The 23,909-nt window shown below is 46.5% G+C and overlaps 1 protein-coding gene across 2 annotated transcripts in view; it reads right to left on the bottom strand.

Annotated features, from left to right (window-relative positions):
* Nucleotides 1-3,299: 3,299 nt before the first annotated feature.
* SLC7A10 (solute carrier family 7 member 10) overlaps nt 3,300-23,909 on the bottom strand; it is a 41,920-nt gene continuing 21,310 nt past the window's right edge. Inside the window, exons 2-11 of one of the 2 annotated variants that reach the window (XM_054640693.2) lie at nt 21,833-22,037; nt 15,791-15,942; nt 14,019-14,144; nt 12,926-13,079; nt 10,145-10,268; nt 9,946-10,049; nt 8,832-8,928; nt 4,993-5,142; nt 4,572-4,749; nt 3,301-3,631 (exon numbers count right to left, since the gene is read on the bottom strand). In XM_054640693.2, the coding sequence (XP_054496668.2) occupies nt 3,480-3,631; nt 4,572-4,749; nt 4,993-5,142; nt 8,832-8,928; nt 9,946-10,049; nt 10,145-10,268; nt 12,926-13,079; nt 14,019-14,144; nt 15,791-15,942; nt 21,833-22,037 (1,442 nt within the window). In that variant the 3' untranslated portion in view covers nt 3,301-3,479. Of the gene's footprint in view, nt 3,632-4,571; nt 4,750-4,992; nt 5,143-8,831; nt 8,929-9,945; nt 10,050-10,144; nt 10,269-12,925; nt 13,080-14,018; nt 14,145-15,790; nt 15,943-21,832; nt 22,038-23,909 lie in introns of both variants that reach the window. The other variant, XM_077184863.1, reaches the window with a different exon arrangement.

Below are 23,909 nucleotides of genomic sequence, written 5' to 3'. Positions count from 1 at the left end.
CTGCCTGCTGCTGCTGCCAGGAACACACAGCCTAGGGGGACCCCCTCAATCCAACTGCAACCTGCTCTGCATGGTTTTGGATACATCTTTTGGAAAGGTGCTTCCAAGTCGAATGTATTTTTAAATACACAGGGACTCCTGTGTCCTTAGGCTGGAGGAAGGCTCTGGCCTGAATCAGAACTCGGAACCCAATCCCCACATGGGCCTGTTCCTTCAGAGCTGGACTCCGTGTTCCTTGTGGGTCCCTCTCAACTCAGAATATTCTGTGAGTCTCATCCCTTGTTCCTTCTGAGATCAAACTCTTCTGGTTTATGTACTAATGGGAATGCAAGACAATAAATTCCTTTATCAAGTTTTTGAAAACACTTGAGGGTGGCCAAGCCAGCAGAAGCTCTGCCTCATTCTCCCTGTGCTTCCCAACAATGCCCACCCAGCTCCTGGAATTTTACCCTCTCCACTTCTCTCTTGCAAAGCATGTAGCTTTGATGTATGTACCTGTTGCCACCATTTTCAATCCTGTGATAAATCAGGTAAGAATAATCCAATCCATTTTTTACTGACTTTGCCTTAGGCTGACTTACAGGTGATACTCCCCAGAGTATTTTCTGCATTACAAGCCCTAGTATTTTATGCTACATAAATATATAGGCTTATATAGTATTGCATTGCTATTCAAGCTTTATTGAAACTCTTTTCTGTGGGAAGCAGATTGCCTTTCTGTATCAAGTATCACAGTACTCTCAACATGCTGGTAGTGTCAGCTGTTTCAAGGTTTTTTGTTCAGTGGGCTTTAAAATACCAGTAATTATGTCTCCTTTGGGGCTAGTTGCTTTGCCTTTGGGGAAAATCTCTCTTATATGGATTGAGTGTGCTGCTAAATTTCATTTAGCATATGATTTTAAATTTCTAATTCTGTACATTGATTTCTGTGGTTAGAAATTCTACACATTAGGAACTAACCTTTGCAAAGCCTTTAATGTATGTGATGCTGGGAGCAGAGATGAAGCTGTTCCTAAAAATGAGACATTGTGGAACACTTTTTGGGGATTGGCATGTAATTCAAAGATGAGGTCTAGTAAATCAGCCTGTTCTAAAGCAAGCCTTCTGATTTAAGGCCAAATGTTGTTACTTTTAAAGCATGTCAGTATAACCAGGGAAAACTTGAGCCAAACTCAATTAACAATTATGAGGAATTTGTTCTTTAATTTTGCTTTTGATTTCCTTATATAACAGCCAAGAAAAGCCTTGGTAGCTTTACAGCATTACTACTATTACTATTATTAATATTTTCTCATTACCATACAGACTTGTCTCAAGAGCTGCAAAGTTTCCTTGCTGGCTGATTTCCATACCTTAATTGTTTAAACAAACAAAAATAAACCCATGCCAAAACTTAGCAATTCTGTAAGCAATCAGTATTTCTGATGCTGTAATTCATTTAGTTTTCCCACTAGCTAGTAAAGGTATTGAAAGAATTAATCTGTTGGAAATTAAAGCTCAGAAAGTGGATTTTGAGCTATGGAAAAGGAGATTTAATCATGAGGGCCTCTGATATGAGTTAAAGGTTCAGGAGCTGCTTAGCCACAGGGAGGTCTGCTCTGATCTTTTTTTTTTTAAGCAAGCTGAATATTTATGATTTCCATTAACTAACTATATATTCATGCTATTATTTAAAATGTGGAATCTTTCTTTCCATGTGTGCATATATACACACAAAACCACACATTTTTTTCTAGCTAAATATCTATTTTAATCTCTTACAGTTAACAGCTTTATACAAAGAGAAGAATGTAAGCTGTGTTTCTTTTTAGTGTCTACCATCTGAAAGATGGAGATTAATAGAATTTGAATATATAGATACAGATATTATTATTATTTTATTACAAAAGTATTTCTGAATAATTAACTAAGATAATGCCAGGGCTATGGAAAGATACTTTTAAAATTACATTCAGATGGCTGTTACCAAGGCTACTGAATGTGATAAGTTTTGTTTTCAAATACTGTGAAAGAATAGTAGCTCAGTGCTGTTCTCACATTTTGCATTTTTAGAAGATTCCCTGGTGTGAAAGTGGCCATACTGCTACAGCAGCAAATCTCCATCTATTTATTAAGTGGATGATTTTTTTTTCCCCCTGGTGTATGGCACAAATAAAATATGCAAAACACTTTCTGAGGAGCATCTGATGTGTGAGTGACACTTGGTTGAGCCCAGCTGGAGAGGGGAATTGGTCTCTGGAGCAGTGTGACACAGGAGGAGCATCAGGGTCCTCTCCTGTGTTTCCCTGGAGCTCCATGCTGAGCCTGCTGCAAACCTCTGCACATCTCCATCCCCCAGCTGGCACCTGGAGCAGGCTGAGCCCCCTGGGGGCTGCAGGAGCCCCCTCCACCCCTACATCACTGCTTCAGAACTGAGACACTTGGGATTTACATCACTGCAAAACTGAGACACTTGGGATTTACAGCACTGCTTCAAAACTGAGACACTTGGGATTTACACCACTGCAAAACTGAGACACTTGGGATTTACATCACTGCTTCAGAACTGAGACACTTGGGATTTACATCACTGCAAAACTGAGACACTTGGGATTTACAGCACTGCAAAACTGAGATACTTGGGATTTACACCACTGCAAAACTGAGATACTTGACATTTAGATCATTGTAAAACTGAGATACTTGAGATTTAGATCTCTACAAAAAGGAGATACCTGAGATTTAGATCACTACAGAGCTGAGACACTTGGGATTTAGATCACTGCAAAACAGATAATTGAGATTTAGATCATTGTAAAACTGAGATATCTGAGATTTAGATCTCTACAAAAAGGAGAATCCTGAGGTTTAGATCACTGCAAAACTGAGATACTTGAGATTTAGATCACCTTTTTCCTGTGTCCCAGAATGATGCTGGAGGGTGCAGGTGTTTGTTGGTGCTGTGGCTTTTACTCTGTAGTCTGTGCTCAGTGCAGCTGCTCTGGGGATGCTGTGCTGCCCCAGGTGTGTGGAGGGCTGATCCTATGGGTTGTACCTTCCTGGGCACTCACCCCACCCAGGGACAGCAAGAGGTCTCCTTGCTTTCTCTTGATTTCTGTGCTTTGATTTTGTGTTGGGAACTGCCCTAGTTTTGAAATTCCTAAATTTGTGTCTCTGGTGGACCCTCATGGTGACTAAAATCAGTATTCCAGAGCTGTGTCTGTGCTGCTTTCCCCTGCTGAGCAAGAACACTGCCAGAAAAAAACAAACACAAACAAAAAACCAAAACCCAACCAGCTCCTTATTTTACATTTTATTTCTTTTCTTTTTTTTTTTTTTTAATTTTTTTTTTCTTAGGGAATAACTAAAAGCTACAGAGGCCATAGAGGATGTAGCTCATTTTATGGGCTTCACTATTGGTGCTCTAAAACAATTTTTTTTTTTTCCAGAAAAACTTTTTTTTTCAAAAATCAGCATGTAAACAAGAAGCCACTTCAGCCTCAAAGGCCACGCTGGTGTGATTTCCTCACTGCTGTGTCACTCACCAGCCTCCAGGAGTGGGAGGAGGAGGAGTGGGAGTGCTCCTCCTCTGCACTTCCACACTGAGGGTACACCACAAAACACAGCTTCTGCCCCCAGCACGTCAGGGACTCTGCAGGGAGCAAATCACCAGGGTTAGTGGGGGCTTCTAAACAAAAATGGGATCCTGCAGCAATGCCCCGTGGGAAGGAGCTGCACAGCCCTGCTGTCCCCTGAGTGCCCCTCCAACCCTTCTCCCTCCAGCTCAGTCTGCAGAGAGTGCTCCTGAAGCAGGGCAAATGGAGGTGGGACAGCTCTAGGGACACCTCTAGGGACAGCTCTAGGGACACCTTTCCCCAGCCCCTCACAGAGCTGCCAGTGCTGCCCATGGCAGGCTGATAATGGGGATGGGATGGGGATGGCAATGGGGATTGGGATGGGATGGAATGGCTGCCAGCCCTCCTGGCTCTGTGTCAGCCCAGCTGCAGTGACCACTGGCCATGGGGAGCTGCTGGCACTGCAGCCAAGTGCAGCTGACAGAAACCCTCCAGTGAGAGCACAGGGCTGCAGTGTGCTTGTCTGAAAGTCCTCACCTTGCAGCAGAGTGATTAAAAACCAAGCACAACCAAAACAGAAAAGACTGTTTGCAGTTTCAATTTTATATGAGGGGTGATGTAAGTCTTTGTAAGAACCATTTGAGTATGAGGTAGCTCATCATGTCACACAGGGCTTGGTGCACAGTGCTGGTGGCACAGGGCAAGGAGGCAGGGCAGAGGTCCCACAATCTCCTCAGTCCCTGGGTGATTGCCCATTCAGTCTCAGTGTGTGTAAAGTGACACCCTGTGTATTTGCTGGGGCAGGCTGCTGTGAGCAAGACAAGTGCATGGGCACAGAGGCATGAGAGGAGTTAAATGTAGCCAGGAGTGTACAAAATAGGTGTCCAAAGCAAAGCAGCTGTGCCCAGCCTGTGCCCAGGGGCTGCCATGGCTGGGAGGGGTGGCCAGGCTCCTAAGGCAGTTCCCTGCCTGGTTTGCCCAGCAGGGAGGGCAGGGAGGCACACGGTGCTGCCTTACCTATTAGCCTATTTACACACTTTGGTTTGTTTCTCCAGTAGACTCCAAGGAAGAAGACTGGCACTCCAGTTAGAATGATAATGAGTCCAACCCCACAGACAATGGGCTCAGAGTACAGGCTGAAGACCAGCAGGAATGCCCAGAAGGCCAGGTAAGTGATGGGGATGAGGAGGTTCACCTGCCAGGAGAGAGCAGAGCAGGGGCTGGGTGGCTGTGGGGGGCTGCAGGCAGGGCAGGCTCCAGCCCCCCAGCCTGTGCCCCCTTCCCTCCACCACTGTTCTCCTCTCTGCCCATCCCAACCAGCTCTCAAGAGCTCTGCCTGTGTACCCTTCTGTGACACTAATGGCACTCTGGGACATGGTCTGGCAGGTGTTCCCACCCCACCCATTGCAACCAAGAGATTGAGCTTTAACAGTGTCACCTTGATAGGTCTGAAGATTTTGGGTTTCTTCCAGCGTAGAACAATCAGGCCAATAATTGTCACTCCATAGCAGAGGTAGTTAATGAAGGACACATAATTAATCAGTGTGTAGGTGTCTCCAACAAGCATGATGATGAGTGTGGCCAAACACTGCAACAAGAGGAGCACAGCCTTCTTCAGCCATTACTGGAAAAGGTAGCTTAAAAACAACAAAACCAAGCAAAAATCCCATTAAAGCATTAAAAATCCCTTTGTGGCACCTGCTGGGGATGTGCTACTTTCTGTGGCTCTGTTTCTTATCCCAGAGCTGTGCCACAAGGGCTGGGGCTAAATGGGTATTTGGGGCATGCTGAAGCCAGAGATTTAAAAATACCCTGGGCTGCTGGCACAGGTGTCTCTGCTGCCATAGGCAGGCAGGGCTGGAAAGGCTGGCAAAGCTCCCACTCCACCTTTTTCTGTGAAGTGTTTTAAGAGCTGTTGAACCTTGTGGTGAGGACTCCAGGTGAAAGGGTTTCTTAGACTTTACATGTTGTGTTTCAGGCACTGTGTTGTTGCAGGTGCTCTGTATTTTATAAAGAATTAGAGGTTTGCCCTTCCTCCTGCTGGCTCATGTCACAGCTGATCAGCATCATGAATCTTATGAGCATTACTACTGTTTGGAAACTGGCAGATGGATGGTGGACATTTTCATGCTTTTGCTTGCTTTTTGAACTCTATGTCTGCCTAATGCTGATAGGGAATTGATTTTCACCTTTTTTGCTTTTATATTCTCTCTATATTCTGTACACATACATTTGTAGTGCTGTAGCCTATTCTAGTATTCATAGCTAGCTTTTTACCTACTCTCTTAGACAGAAAGACAAAATAAATTCCTCTGTGGGTCGAAGCTGGGGGTCCAAGTTTAGATTTTCTGGGAAGCCAAGGCTGAAACCAGCTCTCCAAGACACATTTACATGAACAAAGTTCAGTTCCTGTCTAATTGAGGAGGGGGGGATTAAAAGGGTTGAACTCAGGGGGGATTACCTCATCATTTATGCTTCTAATTGGGGTTTCTTGTCATTGTGCTAATTTGCTAAACATACAGAAATTGTATGCACTTTGTTAGGTGTGCATCTTCGTTGCTTTCTACCAAGCTGTGCACCTAATGGTCCTTGTAAAGGTAACTCCTTGTCAGCACCTGTGCCTAGCTTGTCATTTTAGGACCAGCAAAAAGGCATCAGGAGCACTGTAAACCCAGGAGTTTACAGTATTGATGTAATAAATAAATACTGCTCCTTGAGCCCCCCACCCACTCTGATACCCCAGGGGCTGAGCACTCACCTGCACAAAATGCCAGCACAGTAAACACTGCAGCCCAGAGCCTGAGGGAAACTAAATATCCAAATCCCTCCAGAGAGTGCTCAAGGTTTGGTTTGTGTTGATCCAGGCTCCCTTTTTTCTTAATTAGCTGTTTCAATAGTAAATTCCTCCCAGGAGGGAAGGTTTCTGCACCTCCAGCAAAGGAATTAAGCACCACCACAGCCAAACACCCTCTTAGTCCCTCTGCTCCCCTTTTCAAAGCCTTGCAGGCTTGGCAGGGGGATTTCAACACCTTGAGCTGTCTGAGCACAAAATGGATTTAAAATTGGGCACCATCTCATACCACTGCCATATAACACAGTCTGTGCTCTCCCCTGCAGTGTGCGCTGTGTCACATGTGTCACACAACTCCCTGCTGCCACTGAGGGCTCTGCAGGGATGGCACTGGGAGCGGCACAATGCTGCTGGTGGGTCACATCACTCCCAGGGTGGGTGAAGAGTGGGTGTGGGGGCAGAGAATGTAAGAAAATCAAGATAGTGCAGAAGGCAATCTCACCCCTGAGGAGCTGCAGCTGTGCTAATTACCAGAGATTAGGAACAGGCCTGCCCATAACAGGGCACAGCTGTGTCCAATAAGGATGAGTGCTATAAAAGAGTGGGTGAGCTGGGTGAGAAGTGAGCTGGAGTTTGTTGGCTGTGCTGTGAAGGAGAAGAAGAAGAGCTGTGAGGAGTTGCCCATGAGAACTCACTGAGAAGGTATGGAATTTTTGCAATAAGATGATAACAAGGGGATGCTGGCCTGGCCACAGCCCCCTGGCTGGCAGCCACTCCCCACCATCCTGCAAAAAATCTGCAGCCCAAATTTTATACTTAGCTTAGCCCTTTGATTTTTGGGAGTAAAATAGGAAATCAGTAAAAATAAAGGTCTCACTGGTAGTGTTGAAATGGCCATTCTTGATGTACAAACAAACTGCTCTCCATGCAGAGAGCTAGGTGTGATTCCATGGAAGAGATAAGGAACCTGATGGATTAATTGGGTTTGTCTGAAGTGTGGCTCTCTTTGCTGTTGTAGCTGCCTACACTATACTATTAGTATCTTTCTTTTGCTAAGAAATAAATATTTCCTAGCAGCATTTGATGTGCATTGATCTGCATTAAAACGCCTCCAAATGATGAATTCATGTGCCATGCTGGTTCTGTGGTTGGCACTGTGACTCAAGGGGGTGGCATGGCATGGATCAGCCAGCTCAGCAGGCAGTCTGCTCTTTTTGGGGCTGTTCCACAGAGAAACATCAGCTGAGTGTCAGAGGCTCTATTTTTAAGGACAAAGGAGTTCTGCCCCTGTAGAACACAAGATCCCATCCATGATGGCTGCCCAGGGCAGTTTACCCCAAACCTTTAAGATGTTTGTGATGGGACACTAAGCCCCAGGAATGCCATAAAGCCTCAGCAAAATCCATATTTTGTCATAAAAGCAGAATGAGCTTTTATGCTGGAAAAAAAAGCTTATTTGGTGAAATTTTTATGGGTGTATTGTGCCAAAATTGCTATTAGAGCCAAGAGACATGTAAACATGCATCTTTCTAGTGCATCTGGGGTCAGACCCTTGTGGTTTTGATATCAATGGCAAATTCTGCAGTTGGCAGCCATTGATCAGCCAAGATTTCAAGCAAATGTCCTTTGGGAATTCCTTTGCTTGGGCCCTGTGGCCATGGACAGCAGCAGCACAAATAATTTTCCTCTCTGTCATCTTCTATACCACTGTAAAACCCTTCACAAATTCCAGTTGCACTATCAATAAAAGTATACTAAGCTCTTTGTTTCAAATAATAACTTCCCTAAGTCATTAGTATTGTGGAAATTCCCACTGTCTAAAAAGTGAGGGGAGTCTTTTTCCCATGGAACACAGCAGGAGCTGGGCCCTTGGTGTCTGGCCTTTGCAGGTGACCTCTTGTCTGCCCCTGCTGTAATCGTTGTCCCTACTTAATTTCTGGCTTGTGCAAAGAAATCCCTGTGGCCCTCAGAGAACTACCTGGCTACCCCTCACAAGGTGTCTTGGTTGTTGAAAATAACTTTTGGAGCACTTTGTCCTTTCCCTGGGACCCCCCATATCTCTGGCTTTGGAGGCAGGACCTAAAGCAGCCTTGCTGGAGTGGGGTTTGGACCATGGAGGTTTCCAAATTCTGGTTGGAAGCAGGTAAAATTGGTCTAAGGAACTTGTCTTTTCTTAAATGAATATCTCTTTCAAAAGCCAGTCCCTGTCTCTTGCTGCAGAACAAGAGTTAATGAGCTTACACTGCAACTCAGGTTATGAGGGAAACCCTCCAGGTGCCAAGGGGACTGGGAGGAGGAGGAGGAATTACTTCTGAGGCTGAAGGCTGCTTGTTTGGAGCTGCTCAGCTGGCACCCACCAGCTGCCATTCAGGGTGACCCACTGCTCCTCTCCTGGGGTAAAACCACCTCTCAGGGCTTTTTCCAGCTCACCTCTCAGTGGCTCAGTGTTTCTAAAAGCAGGTGACAGATCAAGGATAGGAACTTACACAGATGAGGAGGGCAGGGATGGGTGTGCAGTTCTTGACATGGATCATGGCCAGCAAACTTGGCAAGTGGCCTTCCCGAGCACCAGAGAAACACAGCCTGGAAATAAGAAAGGTAATGATGAATCCACTGGGTGTGCAACAGCCTCTCCAGTCCCTAGTCATATAAAACCTCTTATCTCAACCACCTGCTTTGGTTTTCTGATGGAAAGGGGCTGTGGCTGCAGCTGCAGGGACAGCTGGAGACTGGGGAAAGGTATTTAAACTGAACCCTGCAGTGTACAAGGCCTTTAACAGCTAATGTCACCTAAGGACATCTCAGACCTGCTCTGAGATGCCAAAATACCTCCAAGGACCATCTGCTGGCCAGCATTGTCTCTTTACCCAGTGAGGGGTGATGGCTTTGAAGGTTGTGTGGGTATTTACAGTGCCAAAAGGGGTTTGGATAAGGTTTAACATGCCTTAGCTTTTCACTTTTGAGTGTGTAGCTTGTTATATATGCATTCCAATTTGTTGCATTTCATTATACCCATGAAAAGGTTGAGATAAATAATTTTCCCAAGGTACTTCAGCTGTTTCCTCAAAAAACTTCATAACTTCTAAATTAAGACAGGTCAGTTATTATAAACAGACTTTATTGATTACAATCTTACAGACTTTACAGATTCTGGCCCAGCTATCAGGAGTATGCATGCAAAGCATCTTGCTTGAAAGGTGATTTTCCAGCATTAAGAAGCCTGTAGCTGAGTGCAGCACCAGGCCCTACAACTCCTCCTTGAGCAAAGCACAGTTTAGCTGTGAGCTACTGGAACTTCATTGACATAAAATTACTTTGGTTCCATGCTAAAGCTGTGTTTGGCTCTTACTGTGAATTATTCCACATCTGCAAACACTTTCAATAACTCATGAGGATTAATTTGCAGGAAATTTCATGATTCAATATTACACTTGCTGATTTGAAGCAGAATAATTCATAACTGATTGTATCCAACACACCCAACAACAAACTCATGCTCTACAACATCCAAAATGTCTAGCTAGCATTTCTCTAGCAAATGCAATTAAAACAGCCCCTCCCCAAATTAGATAATGTTCATAAAATTGTACTCCATCTAACCTTGATGAGGTAAAAAGGTATCCATTTATTCCTCCAAATGTAGATAGGGCCACTGAGACTGGCATAACCCAGGAAAAATAGCCCAGTAACTTTTCACCAAATGTCTAAAGCAACAGAAGGCAGAGAAACTGAAACACACTGCAAAGCACAGCACTGAAATCAAAGTGTGTTGGTACATGCAGGGAATGGTTTTACTTACTACAGCCACAGCGTTGGAGGACAAGAGCTCGTGGGGAGACATGGCAGTGAAATATGCAATGTTGGTGAACGTGTACACAAATGTCACCAATGGGATGGATATGAATATGGCACGAGGCAGGTTCCTGATAAGAGAATTGGGAGGGTAGATAAGAAATTACAACCGTGCACAGCGAGACCACGACAGTGGGGTGGAGCCTGGGGGTCACTCAGCTGGGGGGGTTCCCTGGCTGTGTCTGTGGGGGAAGCTGAGCTTCCCACTGCAGGCTGGAGAAGGGTGAATTGAGATGCTGTGTGTGCAGGTGGGTGCCTTGGTGTGTATGTGAGGGAAGCACAGCTTCCCACTGCAGGCTGGAGAAGGCTGAATTGAAATGCTGTGTGTGCAGGTGGGTGCCTTGGTGTGTCTGTGAGGGAAGCTGAGTTTCCCACTGCAGGCTGGAGAAGGCTGAACTGAAATGCTGTGTGTGCAGGTGGGTGCCTTGCTGTGTCTGTGGGGGAAGCTCTCTGCCCCACTGCAGGTTGGAGAAGGCTGAAATGAAATGCTGTGTGTGCAGGTGGGTGCCTTGCTGTGTCTGTGAGGGAAGCACAGCTTCCCACTGCAGGTTGGAGAAGGGTGAAATGAAATGCTGTGTGTGCAGGTGGGTAACTTGGTGTGTCTGTGAGGGAAGCAGAGCTTCCCACTGCAGGCTGGAGAAGGCTGAAATGAAATGCTGTGTGTGCAGGTGGGTGCCTTGGTGTGTCTGTGGGGGAAGCAGAGCTTCCCACTGCAGGCTGAAGAAGGCTGAACTGAAATGCTGTATGTGCAGGTGGGTGCCTTGCTGTGTCTGTGGGGGAAGCTGAGCTTCCCACTGCAGGTTGGAGAAGGCTGAAATGAAATGCTGTGTGCAGGTGGGTGCCTTGGTGTGTCTGTGAGGGAAGCTGAGCTTCCCACTGCAGGCTGAAGAAGGCTGAACTGAAATGCTGTATGTGCAGGTGGGTGCCTTGCTGTGTCTGTGAGGGAAGCACAGCTTCCCACTGCAGGTTGGAGAAGGGTGAAATGAAATGCTGTGTGTGCAGGTGGGTAACTTGGTGTGTCTGTGAGGGAAGCACAGCTTCCCACTGCAGGCTGGAGAAGGGTGAAATGAAATGCTGTGTGTGCAGGTGGGTAACTTGGTGTGTCTGTGGGGGAAGCTGAGCTTCCCCCAGCTCTCTGCCCCACTGCAGGTTGGAGAAGGCTGAAATGAAATGCTGTGTCTGCAGGTGGGTGCCTTGCTGTGTCTGTGGGGGAAGAAGAGCTTCCCCCAGCTCTCTGCCCCACTGCAGGTTGGAGAAGGCTGAATTGAGATGCTGTGTCTGCAGGTGGATGCCTTGGTGTGTCTCTGAGGAAGCAGAGCTTCCCACTGCAGGTTGGAGAAGGCTGAACTGAAATGCTGTGTGTGCAGGGAGCTCCAGGGGACGGATACCATGAGCTGCCTTGGGGTTCTTGATGGGGACTGGGACTGAAAAATGAAACATCCACTTCCCAAAGGCCCTGGGGACAGGCACTGTGGTGGAATAAAATGTCTTGCTTTGCTTTACCTTCACCTGCTCTGAAAAGGAAGGGGGTCCTGTTGTTCAGCTGCTGGCCTGGTCCATTTTGTACCCTAAACCTGGTCTGGTTGTTCAATTTACAGTACTACAGATGTGCTTGATCTCCAACCCAGAGACCTTCCTAGAGCTCACACCTGAGGTGTTCTAACAGAATGCATTTATCTCTGTGTGTCAGATTTGAAATAAAAGGTTTTAGAAAGCATATTTAACCTTGTGAATTTGAATAGATTTAGTAAAAGGAGGAAATAGTTTTGGTTATCCAATTTTTTTTTAATACTCTAATTTCTCCACTAAGGCTGTAACAATAATTTAAAAAAAAAGGCCATTTACTCCATTCTCTCTTTATTTCTCAACTAAGGCCATATTTACCATGTTTAAATAATAACTTTTTTATTATTCAGCTTTGAAATCGTGGTGGTCCATTAAAATATTGTTGTTTAATAAGGAAACACACTACCACATTTTCTTTATTCCTGCCAAGATCTCTGGACACACACTTTGCCACTCACTGGTGTGCAGAGATGCTCATAAGGCTGTAGCTTTAATTCCTTCCCATCCAAAACATCTTACATTTCTTGTTGTTTAATTGCTGTGTGCTCTGGATGCCCAGAAGTAACTAATGCTCCAAGAGCTGTTCTTGACATTTGCCATTCCACTTTATTAACTCAGAAATGTTGAAACATTTGAGCTTTGCTGAACTAAAATTCCCTTTCCCTCCAGCCTTCTCAGGCTGCTTGTGATGAATCCTTTCCAAGCCCTTCCCATAGCCAGGATCAGCAGTGACCCAGGGTGAGCTGCCTTGGCAGAGTGAGCCACTGATTGTCCCTTTCAGGTGTGTGTGGAGAGCTTTGGGTGAAAAAGCAAAGCAAATTCCAGGATAACTTAATTATTTTATGTCAAAGAATATTCTTCCTTTAGATGCTTGTGTGGTATCTTATCCATGGTTAATTTTTCTGCTCTGGAAGATTGAATGTGGTTGAACAGTGACATAAAGACCCTGCCTTGTCTGTGGGCTGCTTTGATTCAGCTCATACCTAATTTCAGTGTTTCTGCAACTTGCCTGCTGTCTGTTCTAAACAAAACTCTCTCTCCTTTGGAAAGACCAGTCCCACAGACATGGAATGACATTGCAGCCTCTCATGAAATGAGAAATGCTCCCAGAGAGCTCCAATGTCTCAGCACTGCAGGGAGACAGCATCAGGTGGGTACTTGCCTGCGGGGATCCACCAGCTCCTCTGTTACATAGTTCAAGAAGTTCCAGCCACTGAATGCAAAGGAGCCTTGGAGAAAAGCTAATGCTAAATGCCCCACAGATGGAGTCATCCAAAATCTGAATGCATTGCTTGGTGTCAGCTCTTTGTAGTTTCCTGCATAGAGAGTGCAAGGCAGATGTTAGGCCATGCTTACCTACCTCACAGACTTTAAATAGGTAAGACTTTGCTTTTTATTTTTTATCAGAACTGAGCCTTCATGCTGTTCACACCACCATGGGCTGACACAGCATTTGCAGCACTTTCTGCAGGACAGTGTCCTGGTGAGACACCTCCTGCTCTCCTTCACCACATCTGTGCCACAGCAACTCATGGGACCCTTTGGCAGCCTGCACTGGCTGAGGGTGCATCCTGGGCAGTGCAAATTCCTGCCTGCCCTTAATGACATTTTCTTTTACAAGAGTTTGTTGTTGTTTAGGAGATATCCTTGAAAAGAAAAAGTCTATGGGCCTGAAAGATTTGTCAACACTGCAGGACTAGCACCACAGAGAAAATGAGTTTTCTGCTCTCTGTAAATGTCACATTTCTTCATCCTTTATATGATGCATCATATACATGATAAAAATATTATAGGTCTTTTGTACTTTTGGCTTTCCAATAACTGCTGAATCAGTGAGACATTTTTCACCTAAGTTTATAAGTGACTTTTTGTAGGAAATTGGACTAGTGCCTGAAATGAAGCAGTTATCTTCCTGCTCTAGGCAAAGCATTATTCATTTTACATCCAGAGCACTTCAAATTAAGGAATGCACAACAGATGAAAAATGTTAAGTAACTATTCCAAAACATTGTGAGCTACTCTCCTTTATTCTATCAAATCCTACAAGGTGGGCTGGAAAGGGACTTTTTTAAAGGGGACACAGCTGATTTCTCCCTTGTGCCATACTTCTCCAGCTGTGTCAGTGTGCAATCCCACAGCTTGGCAAAAACCAGCACACCTTCAGGTCAGTTTGTAAGGAGGAAACATTGCAATAAGTGGGAAAAATCAGGTCTATCAACAGTACCATAGCAATGTTAGAGTGTCTGACAGAGTACCTTTAAAGATCTGGATGAAGCCCACAACAATGATGAGGGTCAGGGCTAAGAGTTTTCCTGCTGTAAAAATGTCCTGGATGCGCGTTGCCCATCGCACGCTGGAGCTGTTCACCCATGTCAGGAGCACTGCAGAGCAAAGGCTGAGTTCAGTGGGATGAAACTGTGTTTATTTGACAACATACAGCCAAAATAGTGCAAACCACACTCATGTTCTGTGGAAACAGGCTGACCCCTGTGGCAGGGAGAAATGATGAGGAGGACTCCATCTTATCAGAAGGCTAATTAATTACTTTATTATACTATATTATGTTATATTACATCTAAACTGAATCTGCCAAGCACTCAACTGCTCAGAATCCCATGATTGTCTGCCCATAGTCCCAACACACACACACAGCTGGCCCTGACAGGCCAAGGAAACAAAACACCATCACTCTGGGTAAACAATCTCCATATTGCATTCTACTTTGGCACAATACAGGCACAGCAAATGAGATAAGAATTGTTTTTTCTTTCTCTGAGGTTCAGAGAATGTGAATCCCAGCAATATTCTTGGGAAGAATTGTGCCTTGCTTTTCTCTGGGAAGAGAAATGTGGTGACAATGTTCCTGCAGGGAGCTCTAGCATGGCCAGCAGGGAGGGTGATGAGAATTGCTTTTCCCAAGCTGCAGGGGCATCCCTGGCAGCCACCAGCCCCTGGGTGCTGCCACAGGGGCTCTCCCCAGCTCAATAACTGTGCCTGAGCAGTGCCCAGTGTGTTTGGGTTTTGAGTTTTTAGAATGGTTCTTGAGGTATTAAAAGTCTTCTTTCTCAGCCCTGTACTCGAAGAAGAAGTTGGGATTTTTTGGTTTTTAAGGGTTTTTTTTTTTAATCTAATACGTTCTTTTTTGGATTTGTGGAGGTTTGTTACTAGGTCAGGTTGAGGCACACTGACCACCCCTGGGGTGGTGTTACCTTTTTATGCTAAAAACTATGTGTACTTTATTTACAATAATTTTTTAATACTTGTGTTAGACAGATTGTCTTTATTTTAAACTAATTTAGAAGTGTCACTATCATAGCAGAAGATATAGGACAACAACAAGAAGAAGACAGGACATGCTTAGATTCTTCTATTTTACTTCTTGAACCCCCATTCTAAAAACTTTAAAATTCTACTTTTTCACTTCGTGATAAATTCACTATCACGTCATTCAAACTTTTGTGGCTTGTAACTCTTCACACAAAGTTGGCAATTGTTTCTGTGGGTTAAAATCAAAGGCACAGGTGCCGAGGTCTCTGAGCTCTCTGCCAGGGTCTCAAGTCCTGCAGGGCAGCCAGAGGAATGTCCTGGGTTCTGACAAGTGTGCAAGAATCATTGCCTCCTCCCAGGAACAGTGAAGTCTGCAGCCCTGCAGCTCAGCTTTGCTCCTGGCAGCCCCAGCAGTGGCTGATGCAGAGCTGGCTGCACGCTGCCCCTGCACACTCATGTGTGAGTGTGAGAGAGGACAGGAAGGGCTCACAGGGTGGTGGTGACCTGTGCCAGGTGCCCGTGGTGCCCAGGGGATGGTTCTGCAGCACTGCCCCATCCCACAGGCTCACCTGCCACCACCTTCCCTGGACCCACAGGGGTTTGGGTGCCTTTGTGCCTCCCTCCAGGACAGAATATCCCACACCAGCCCCAGTGCATCTCCTGGGAGCTCCCCACTGGCCTTTGGAGCTGGGGCCCTGACCCCAGCCTGGCTTGTAAAACCAGGGCAAGATTTGTGTGCGTGCAAAAAGCAAATACTTACATAGACACACCATGGAGAGGATCCTGGAGGCATTATAGGGGGGAATGCAGTTGGGGAAGACAGGCTGCAGGACATAGTTGGAGAAGGTCAGTGCAATGACAGCCAGACTAGTTGGGTACATGATAAGCACTGCACTCCACAGCAGCAGAAACCTGGAGAGACAAGGAAAAGCACAAGAGAGCAGTGCTGGTGCTGTGCTGGAGGAGGTGACACACAGCCAGCTGTGCACAGGGTGTCAGGGCTGAGCTCCTCCATCCTGTCACACACACCACTGGGGCCCTCCTCAGCCCTTCTCCCCTGTGCTCAGCACAATCTGGATTTTAAATGAAACATTGTAAAGCAAATGTGCCTTAGGAACGTGTGGAAGAGTGAGGATTATGACCAGCAGGCTGGTGTTTTGGTTTAACTCTGTCTAGAAAGGAGCTCTGCTGCTCCTGGGCTGTGTCACCACAGCAGACAGCAGTCCCTACACCTCTGAGGGGTTTTGGCTGCAGCAGCTGCACTTTTGGGACTGCCACCAGCTCCCTGCTGGTCACTGGGGGGTTTCTTGTCACTCCTGGTATTGGCTCTGTGACCCAGGCCAGTGCTGCAGTATTTTGTGATGGATCACACAGCTGGGCTGGCTGCCTGTCTGCCTCCAGGTGATTGCACCCAACAAGGTATTGTGCAAATATAAAGTGTGAGATGTTTTGGTTTTTCATTCTGTGTAAAGGAAAAAAAAAAAAGGTTTAAAAGACAGCAGTGGATCAGGTTAGTCTTTAAAAATATTTAAGGTATTATTATTTGTACAGTGAGAAGTAGTCATTGCAAGAAAGTGAAGTGTTTCTTGTCAGGTACATACACACAGACACACACAGTAATTTTTTACATACATGCACAAATATAATGTGCAGGGATGCATGACACAAATGAGGATTTGAGATGATGTTTCCAAATATGACAGTATAATTTCTATGTTACATGGGCTGCTCTTTAGGGGCTGCACCCACCCAGTGTTCTCCCTGCTCCCAGCCCTGAAATCTGCACAGCTCAGTGAGGGAGCCTCTCTGTGTCACCAGCTGCTGCCTGGCTGCTCCTCAGCTGAGCTGCAAAATGCCTCAGTTCCATCCTTCACTTTGCCTTCTTGTTCCTGAGAAGGATGGGGCAATTAACAGCTACCACAGTTAATTTGCTAAACCAGACCAATGTCAGAGCTGGGTACCCTCCCAGCTGCCACTGTAGTTTTTTACAGTTTTTTTTCTTTCTCTTTATTTTGTTGCGTGAATCCCTTTTTGGGGCTTTTTCCCCCCCTCAATTTCTAATGTTTTTCCTTGTGGTTCAGAGCAGTTTTCTCCAGTGATTGCTTTGTGCTATTTGGTGGTGTTGATGATGCACCCAGCTTGGGACAGCTCTGCAGATCCTCCTTGCTGAGTTAACTCAGCTGGTCCACACTGAGGACCATAAATAGGACTTAAAGACTACAATAACAATTTGCTGAATATGATTAGGATTCTGATGGTGCTGCCTGAGCTGTTTTGTGTGGCTCTTGACTGGCAGAGGCCACCAGTTTTTCCCTGTCATGTTTATCTTCACCCATACGAATTTTACACACATTTTTAGCCTACATATGTAGGCTGGGAATTGTGTAAAACATTCAGTGGGGAGAATGACTCTGAAAAGACTATTTCAGGCAAAATTGGCCTGGTTTCTATGCTGTAATATGGAGCATGGGGTAGCTGGTATTGGGTAGAAAATGGTTTAGAAGGGAATGGATTAATGACAGTCATGGAACTGAAATGCATTTGTGTGATAACACAAATTAAAGAAAATGCCTAATTTTAGCATTTAGAGGGGGGACAAAGTTGCACTGTCAAATGTGAAGCTCAAAAGAGAGATGGCAGCAAAACAAGAAGGAACCTTTACCTAAGGTATAGGCCCGCTTTTATGATGTTTCTAGAGGTAAGGTTTAATAAAAACCCATTTCTGAGAAAAAGATCTCCTTGCTGGCCACTGAGATGACATTCCCATCCCTAAACAAGCAGCTGTGGGGCCATGTGCTCACAGTGCCAGCAGCTGCCAGGGCAGCACGAGGAGCTGGGGCCCAGCTGAGAATGGCTGCTCCTGGGGAAAATGGATCATGAAAGATGATATGGGAGAGGACGCAGTGTGGCACACCTGGAATCACTTTGTTCTTCAGGGGGAAAGTGGCAGAATTATTGCCCTGAGGGCTGATCTACAGCACTGGAGATGGAACTCAACCCTACAGCCTTTCATAGTTACTCAGTGTCTGGGATCACTAAAATAAGAGAAGTTAAATCTTCTCTTGTTGCTGACTGAGAAGGGATCAGATCTTTATAACAGGTATGAGACAGCTGAATGTAAAGAAAAAAGAAGATCTAACTGTTTGGTTGGTTTTGGTTGCTTGGTTGGGTTTTATTTTTCTGAGCACTGGAGTTTGCATGAGAAATCTGAGCTCCTGCACATGCTGGTGATGAAGGAGCTGGTGAAATAACCTCTGTGCCTGTATTCCAGCTGCTGGCTGGATGGGCTCTGCTGGGTTTGGTTGTTGAGCCTGATCCAAAGTTCAGTGAAGTCCATGGCCCACAGTCCATCAGTGTGGATATGAGGGAGATCCTGTGTACTCAGAACCCATCCCCGTGTCCTAGAAACAGCCCAGAGTGAGTGCTGCCATCTGCTACCCTGGCAGATGTGGCAGTCATGTGGAGTGCCACCCATCCCTGGACCAAAACTGAATTTTTTTGCAGATACCTCTGCATAATAACTCCCTCACCTGTGGAAAGAAAGAAACAACATGGTTTCACCTGGGTCCTAAATAGTCTAGTGGACTTGGTGAAATTGGTTCTCAAATATCTATTTGGGATGTGCCTATGCTCCCACAAGGATCTAGAATTAGATATGTTATGGATTCAAAGCAGCCTGTGAAAATTAAAATTCCAGTGTACCCTACTTGTGCATCATTAGCAAAAGAAAACAGTTTGAAACAGGTGCTATGGTACAACTCACCTCAGTGAGTTCAGGAAAAACTGAACTGCTCTAAGCTGGAGCCAGTTTGAATACTATTAATGCCATCCTACATTGCTGGGTGACTTCCTGCCTTTGGAACAAGTCAAAATTTTGCAATAACAAAAAAGAAACATGAAACTATATTTGAAGCATGTTATACTTGCAGTTTGGAGTGACTTTTCAAAGCTTTGGCTGCAAACTCTGCACTGACTGATTTTGGTGAGGATGAATGTCCAGTCAGCAGGCTCTGCTGTGGTGGCTGCAGCATTCCTGCTGAGCATTCAGAAGGGGGTGTATTGATCAGAAACTCACTGGAGGATTTGTTCTTCTGCAAGAATACCTATTAAGGCCTTTATTTATCATTTGGGGTAATGTTCTTTTTCCTCAAACAGACTTGCAGGCCCACATCATGCAAGGAGAGCTGTGCTCAGAGGGCTCCTGCAGCACAGGCTGTGGCCGTTCCCTGCAGTTTGTGCTCACACACAAATGCTATTTAAAACCAAAATGACTCCTAAATAGAGAGGAAAGGAGGAGTACCCCTCTGGTACCAGACAAGAGCCTTCCTCACCTTCCTTCCCTTGGCCAGAGGAGCTGGGGAGTGTCCCTGCTCAGGGCTGTCCCCAGCCAAGGTTTGCCATCAGCAGCACTTTTCAGCAGTGTTTCATGCTGTCCTTGAGCCAGCCAGGGCTGCTGCTCTGCAGCCACAGCTCCTGCCAGCTCAGGAGATGGCCCTGTCCTGCCTCTGTTACTGCACTCAGCTCCTCACAGCACACCCAGCAATGTGATTTTTTCAATAAACAGTTATGCATCCAGCTGTCAGTAGTGCCAGACACAGAAGCTGGGGCATGGAGTACTCCTGTGGCTGCCACAATCAAATTGTATTTCCTTGTGCCTTGTATCTGTGCAGGAAAACCTGCATAGATATATAAAAAATAATAAATGGGAGGATTTTGAGAGACAGGAACAAGACAACAGCAGTGGAGTTGTTGTGGTCTGGGTGGGTACAGTTGTGCTCTTACAACAAACACCTTTTTCTGAATAGACCAAAACATCCAGCTGGTCACTGGGACAGTCAGATGCACAGGAAAGGCAGGTGTACTAAAGCTTTGTGTGCTGAGTTTGGTGTGCTCAGCTGTAGAAGGATTAAATCAAAGAGAGCAGCAGTGGTTTTTGTGCCAGGGAGGCACAGGGCAGCCCCTTGAAGCTCAGCCTGCCAGGGCTGGATGGGCACTCCCAGGTGGGGAGCTGGGGGTGCTGGAGCTCCCAGAGCTGCAGCCTTTAGGTGGTGGCTCAGCAAAGGCAGCAGGGCACAATCCCAGCTTGGCTTTACTGGAAAATATGACCCAAGTCCCCTTTTTATACCAAAACCTGCCTGATGGCCTTTGTCTTGTGCAACCCTTTGTCATAATAGTGTGAGTATTTATTTTCTTGAGAGAAGAGCTACCATCTCTGCACAGGCAGGATGGGAGCACTACTCCCCTTCAGGTGACAGCTTGTGCTTTTTTGATATTGCTTGTGCATTACAAGCCTGGACACCAAGTAAGTGCTACCCAAGCAGAATCTCCTGCCTTGGGAGGTGAGACTGTCCCCAGGTACATGCTGGGGAGTGATCAGTCAGCTGCTGTGTGGTTGTTACAGCAGCTGCACAGCTTGGTGTTTGCAGGGACCAGGCAAGTTCTCTGAATGTGGCAGAAGGAGCTGAGGAACAATTTAATTTAAATTAAATTTAATTTTAGTTGTACTTGATTTCTAAGTAGTTTCATTTTCTCTCCTAGAAAGCAGAATCCCTTTGGTTTTGTGGGCCTCTCATGTTGCTGGCCTCCTTCACAGTGATGTTCCAGGGATGGGACTTGTGGGGTTCTGTGCTCTCAGTTGCCTGTCCCTGCTTGCAGACCCTGCCCCTGCCAGCAGGCACTGGGGAAGCTGCTGAGCTCTGCTGTGCTCCTGCCCCACGAGAGGACACACCTGAGTGGAGCTGAGATCTGGTTAGCCAAGCCAGGGCTGTTGGTGCCTCCATCTGTTCTGTGATGTAATTTTCTGTGCAAAGCAGGACAGCAGTCAGAGAGATCCCATCAGCTAAAGAAACACAGAGTTCATGAGCCAGCAGAAGGCAATGGCTGAAGCTTGGCAAGCATCAGAAATGCCCCTTGTGAGCAGGCATGTCTGCAGTGCTGGCTGTGCCTGTGTGGCACTGAGCTGAGGCAGAAATGAGAGGACAGCCTTTGGGACAGGGTGACAGATTGCCTGTGTTGTGCCTGTTCTGGTTTGTCCTTGCTCAGCAGCCAGCTCAACTGTTATAAGCTCATTTTCCATCTCACCTGAGAAGGAATAGTCTGCTTTGGTGGGGGTTCTTTCCTTACTCTTTCTCTAGTTTCCTGTGCTGGTGCTTATTTTTCTTAACTAAACCACCAGCATGTGGTCTGGCCTCTCTGCTCACAATGAGGGAGCTGCTCAGAACATTCTTGTGCTTCTCTAGTAGTCTGTGAGGACAGGCTGACAGCTTGATTAATTGTGTTGAATCCATCAAAAAGTGTACACTCTAAAGAAAGATAACCTCCTCTCACTTGTCCCTTCCTCACATGGCCACACTACTCCATCAGTATTATTTTCAAAGAGAAATCCTTCCCTGAGTTAGCATTCCCCCCTCTCTGTATTTACTTGGTGATTCTGGACAGCAAGTCAAGCAGCTCTGCTTTATTTGTGGTGAGCAGCTCCAGCCTGGCGTGGGATGGGTAAAACTCTTCCACACAGGCACTGATCATTCATGGCTTGCACACAGGAACATCACTCAGACACAGCATCACCTCCTCTCTCATGGACTTTGAGGGAAGTGAAAGGATCTGTCACCTTCCCTTGGGAAACAGCACTGGGAGCTCAGTGTGGGGACAATTTGGTGTTTCTAACACAGAACAGAAAGATCGATTTTGCTGAAGCATTTTTATTGACAAATGTCATCTCTTCCATGTCAGCTGGCTTTCCCACACCAAACACACAACAGAAATGTGCTTTCAAATCACTTCATAGAGAGGGGGTACTTACCCAGCTAACCCACCAAAAATCTCAGTGACATAGGAGTAGTCCCCTCCTGACTTGGGGATGGTGACCCCCAGCTCAGCGTAGCACAGCGAGCCCAGGGCAGCCACGCCTCCGCCCAGCACCCAGATGATGAGAGCCAGTCCCACCGAGCCAGCGTGCTCCAGAACTCCTTTGGGGGAAATAAAGATCCCAGAGCCTATGATGTTACCTGCAAAGGACAGCATGCCAGCAGTCAGTAAAAGAAAGTAAATAGTTGGCTTTTAGTTATTCAAAAGAAGGGAAACAAGCCCAGAGCCCCCGCTCAAATAAAAGGCACAGCCGTGCCACCCCTGTGCTCCCCTTTCAGATTTTGTATGACTGCACTGTTTCTGATTGTGCCCTGGCAGAAGTGGTGCCATTTGTCAGCAATCAAAGATGGTAAATGTGTGCTCAGCTCTGCTGAAGTCTCAGCTGAGGATCCATGTATAACTCTCACCTGCCATGCCCAAGCATATTACTGCAAGGAGTTAGAAGTGACTTTGTAATGAAGACTTTTCATCCACTCCTAAGAGGAATTTGAACAAGTTAAGGCCAATTTTCAGGGAGTTTGGGAGGTCAAAAAGAAGAGTGTAGCATTGTCTATAATGATGGGCCCAAAAGGTGTGCTTGCCACCAAGGATGGATTTAAGATTGTGCTTGAAAAAATAATCTCAAAGTCTGAAATATTAAAAATCCATAAGCATTTTGTACTTGCAATACCTGTGCTGCTTAGTGATCAACTATAAAATGTAAAGTTATAATGTGCCATGGCTAAAATAGTGGACAGTATGAGACAATTGAGATGGATGTGAGTTGAGGTGGTGCTGGGTATAGGGAAGGAGTGCTGGAAACCTCCAGGTGCTCTTTTTTCATGTGTGACCAGCTTGTGTAACATGATGGGTGAGCAGCTGGCTCAGGGCTGGGCACAGAGGGTGACAGTGGCTGGGGTGACATCAGACTGGGGCCTGTCACCCCTGGGGCTCTGCAGGGCTGCACCCTCAGCCTGTGCCCAACACCCTCACTCATGGTCTGGAGCCAGGACCCAAAGGAGCCCTCGGGGAGTTTGCTGATGGCACTGAATGAGGAGGAGCTGTTGGCTCCTTGGAGGGCAGAGAGGCCCTGTAGAGCCCCAGGCAGTGGCACAGAAGGGCAATCCCAGCCCTGTGCAGTTTGGCTCAATGGCACAGAAGGGCAATCCCAGCCCTGTGCAGTTTCCAGGCCATGGCACAGAAGGGCAACCCCAGCCCTGTGCAGTTTCCAGGCCATGGCACAGAAGGGCAATCCCAGCCCTGTGCAGTTTCCAGGCCATGGCACAGAAGGGCAATCCCAGCCCTGTGCAGTTCAGCTCAGGCAGTGCTGGGCTCTGCCCTGGCTGTGTGGGGGCACTGGGAGCTGCAGAGCAGCTGCAGGAAGGGCCCTGGGGCTCCTGGCCAGTGGCCACTGGAGCTGAGCCAGCCGTGCCCTGGGGACAGCAGGGACATCCCTGTCCTGGGGCATCAGCCCCAGCACTGCCAGGCCAGGGGGGATTGTTCTGCTCTGCTCTGGGCTGGGGCAGCCTCAGCTTCAGTGCTGGGATTGGGGCACCAGAGCATGAGAAAGACATGAAGGCATTGGAGAGTGCCCAGAGGAGGCCATGAGGTGGGGAAGGGTCTGCAGGGGAAGCCTTGTGAGTCTTTGGTATTGCTGTGTGCCACAGTGTAACAGTTGTACTCATGCAAATGGAGAAAGACCTTAAGTGATAAAAGCCCCCTAAAAATGATCTTCTACCTGCCAGCATACATCCCTGTGTACCTGCATTTTCCACAGATCAACGTGCCTGAACACACTGCACTGCTGGGAGGAGCTGCTGGTACTCTGGGGAGCATGCTGAAGTTCAGCCAGAGTGTTTTTTACCAAGATAGACCTGTAGGTTTCCATTTCCTCTTTGGGATGGAATCATATTCCTTTCTGGCCACTCCAGTACTGAGCAAATGCCCAAAGACAGAACAACCCCTAAATGGGTCCACTGGCTCCTTTCATGCCATCTCCTCCTGCTCACTACCCTTGTTCACCTTAGCTCAGG

Source organism: Agelaius phoeniceus, chromosome 12, assembly GCF_051311805.1.
Source record: "Agelaius phoeniceus isolate bAgePho1 chromosome 12, bAgePho1.hap1, whole genome shotgun sequence".
Lineage (NCBI taxonomy): Eukaryota > Metazoa > Chordata > Aves > Passeriformes > Icteridae > Agelaius > Agelaius phoeniceus.
The sequence above is the reverse complement of the archived record's forward strand: the minus strand, read 5'-3'. Positions and strand labels throughout refer to the sequence as shown.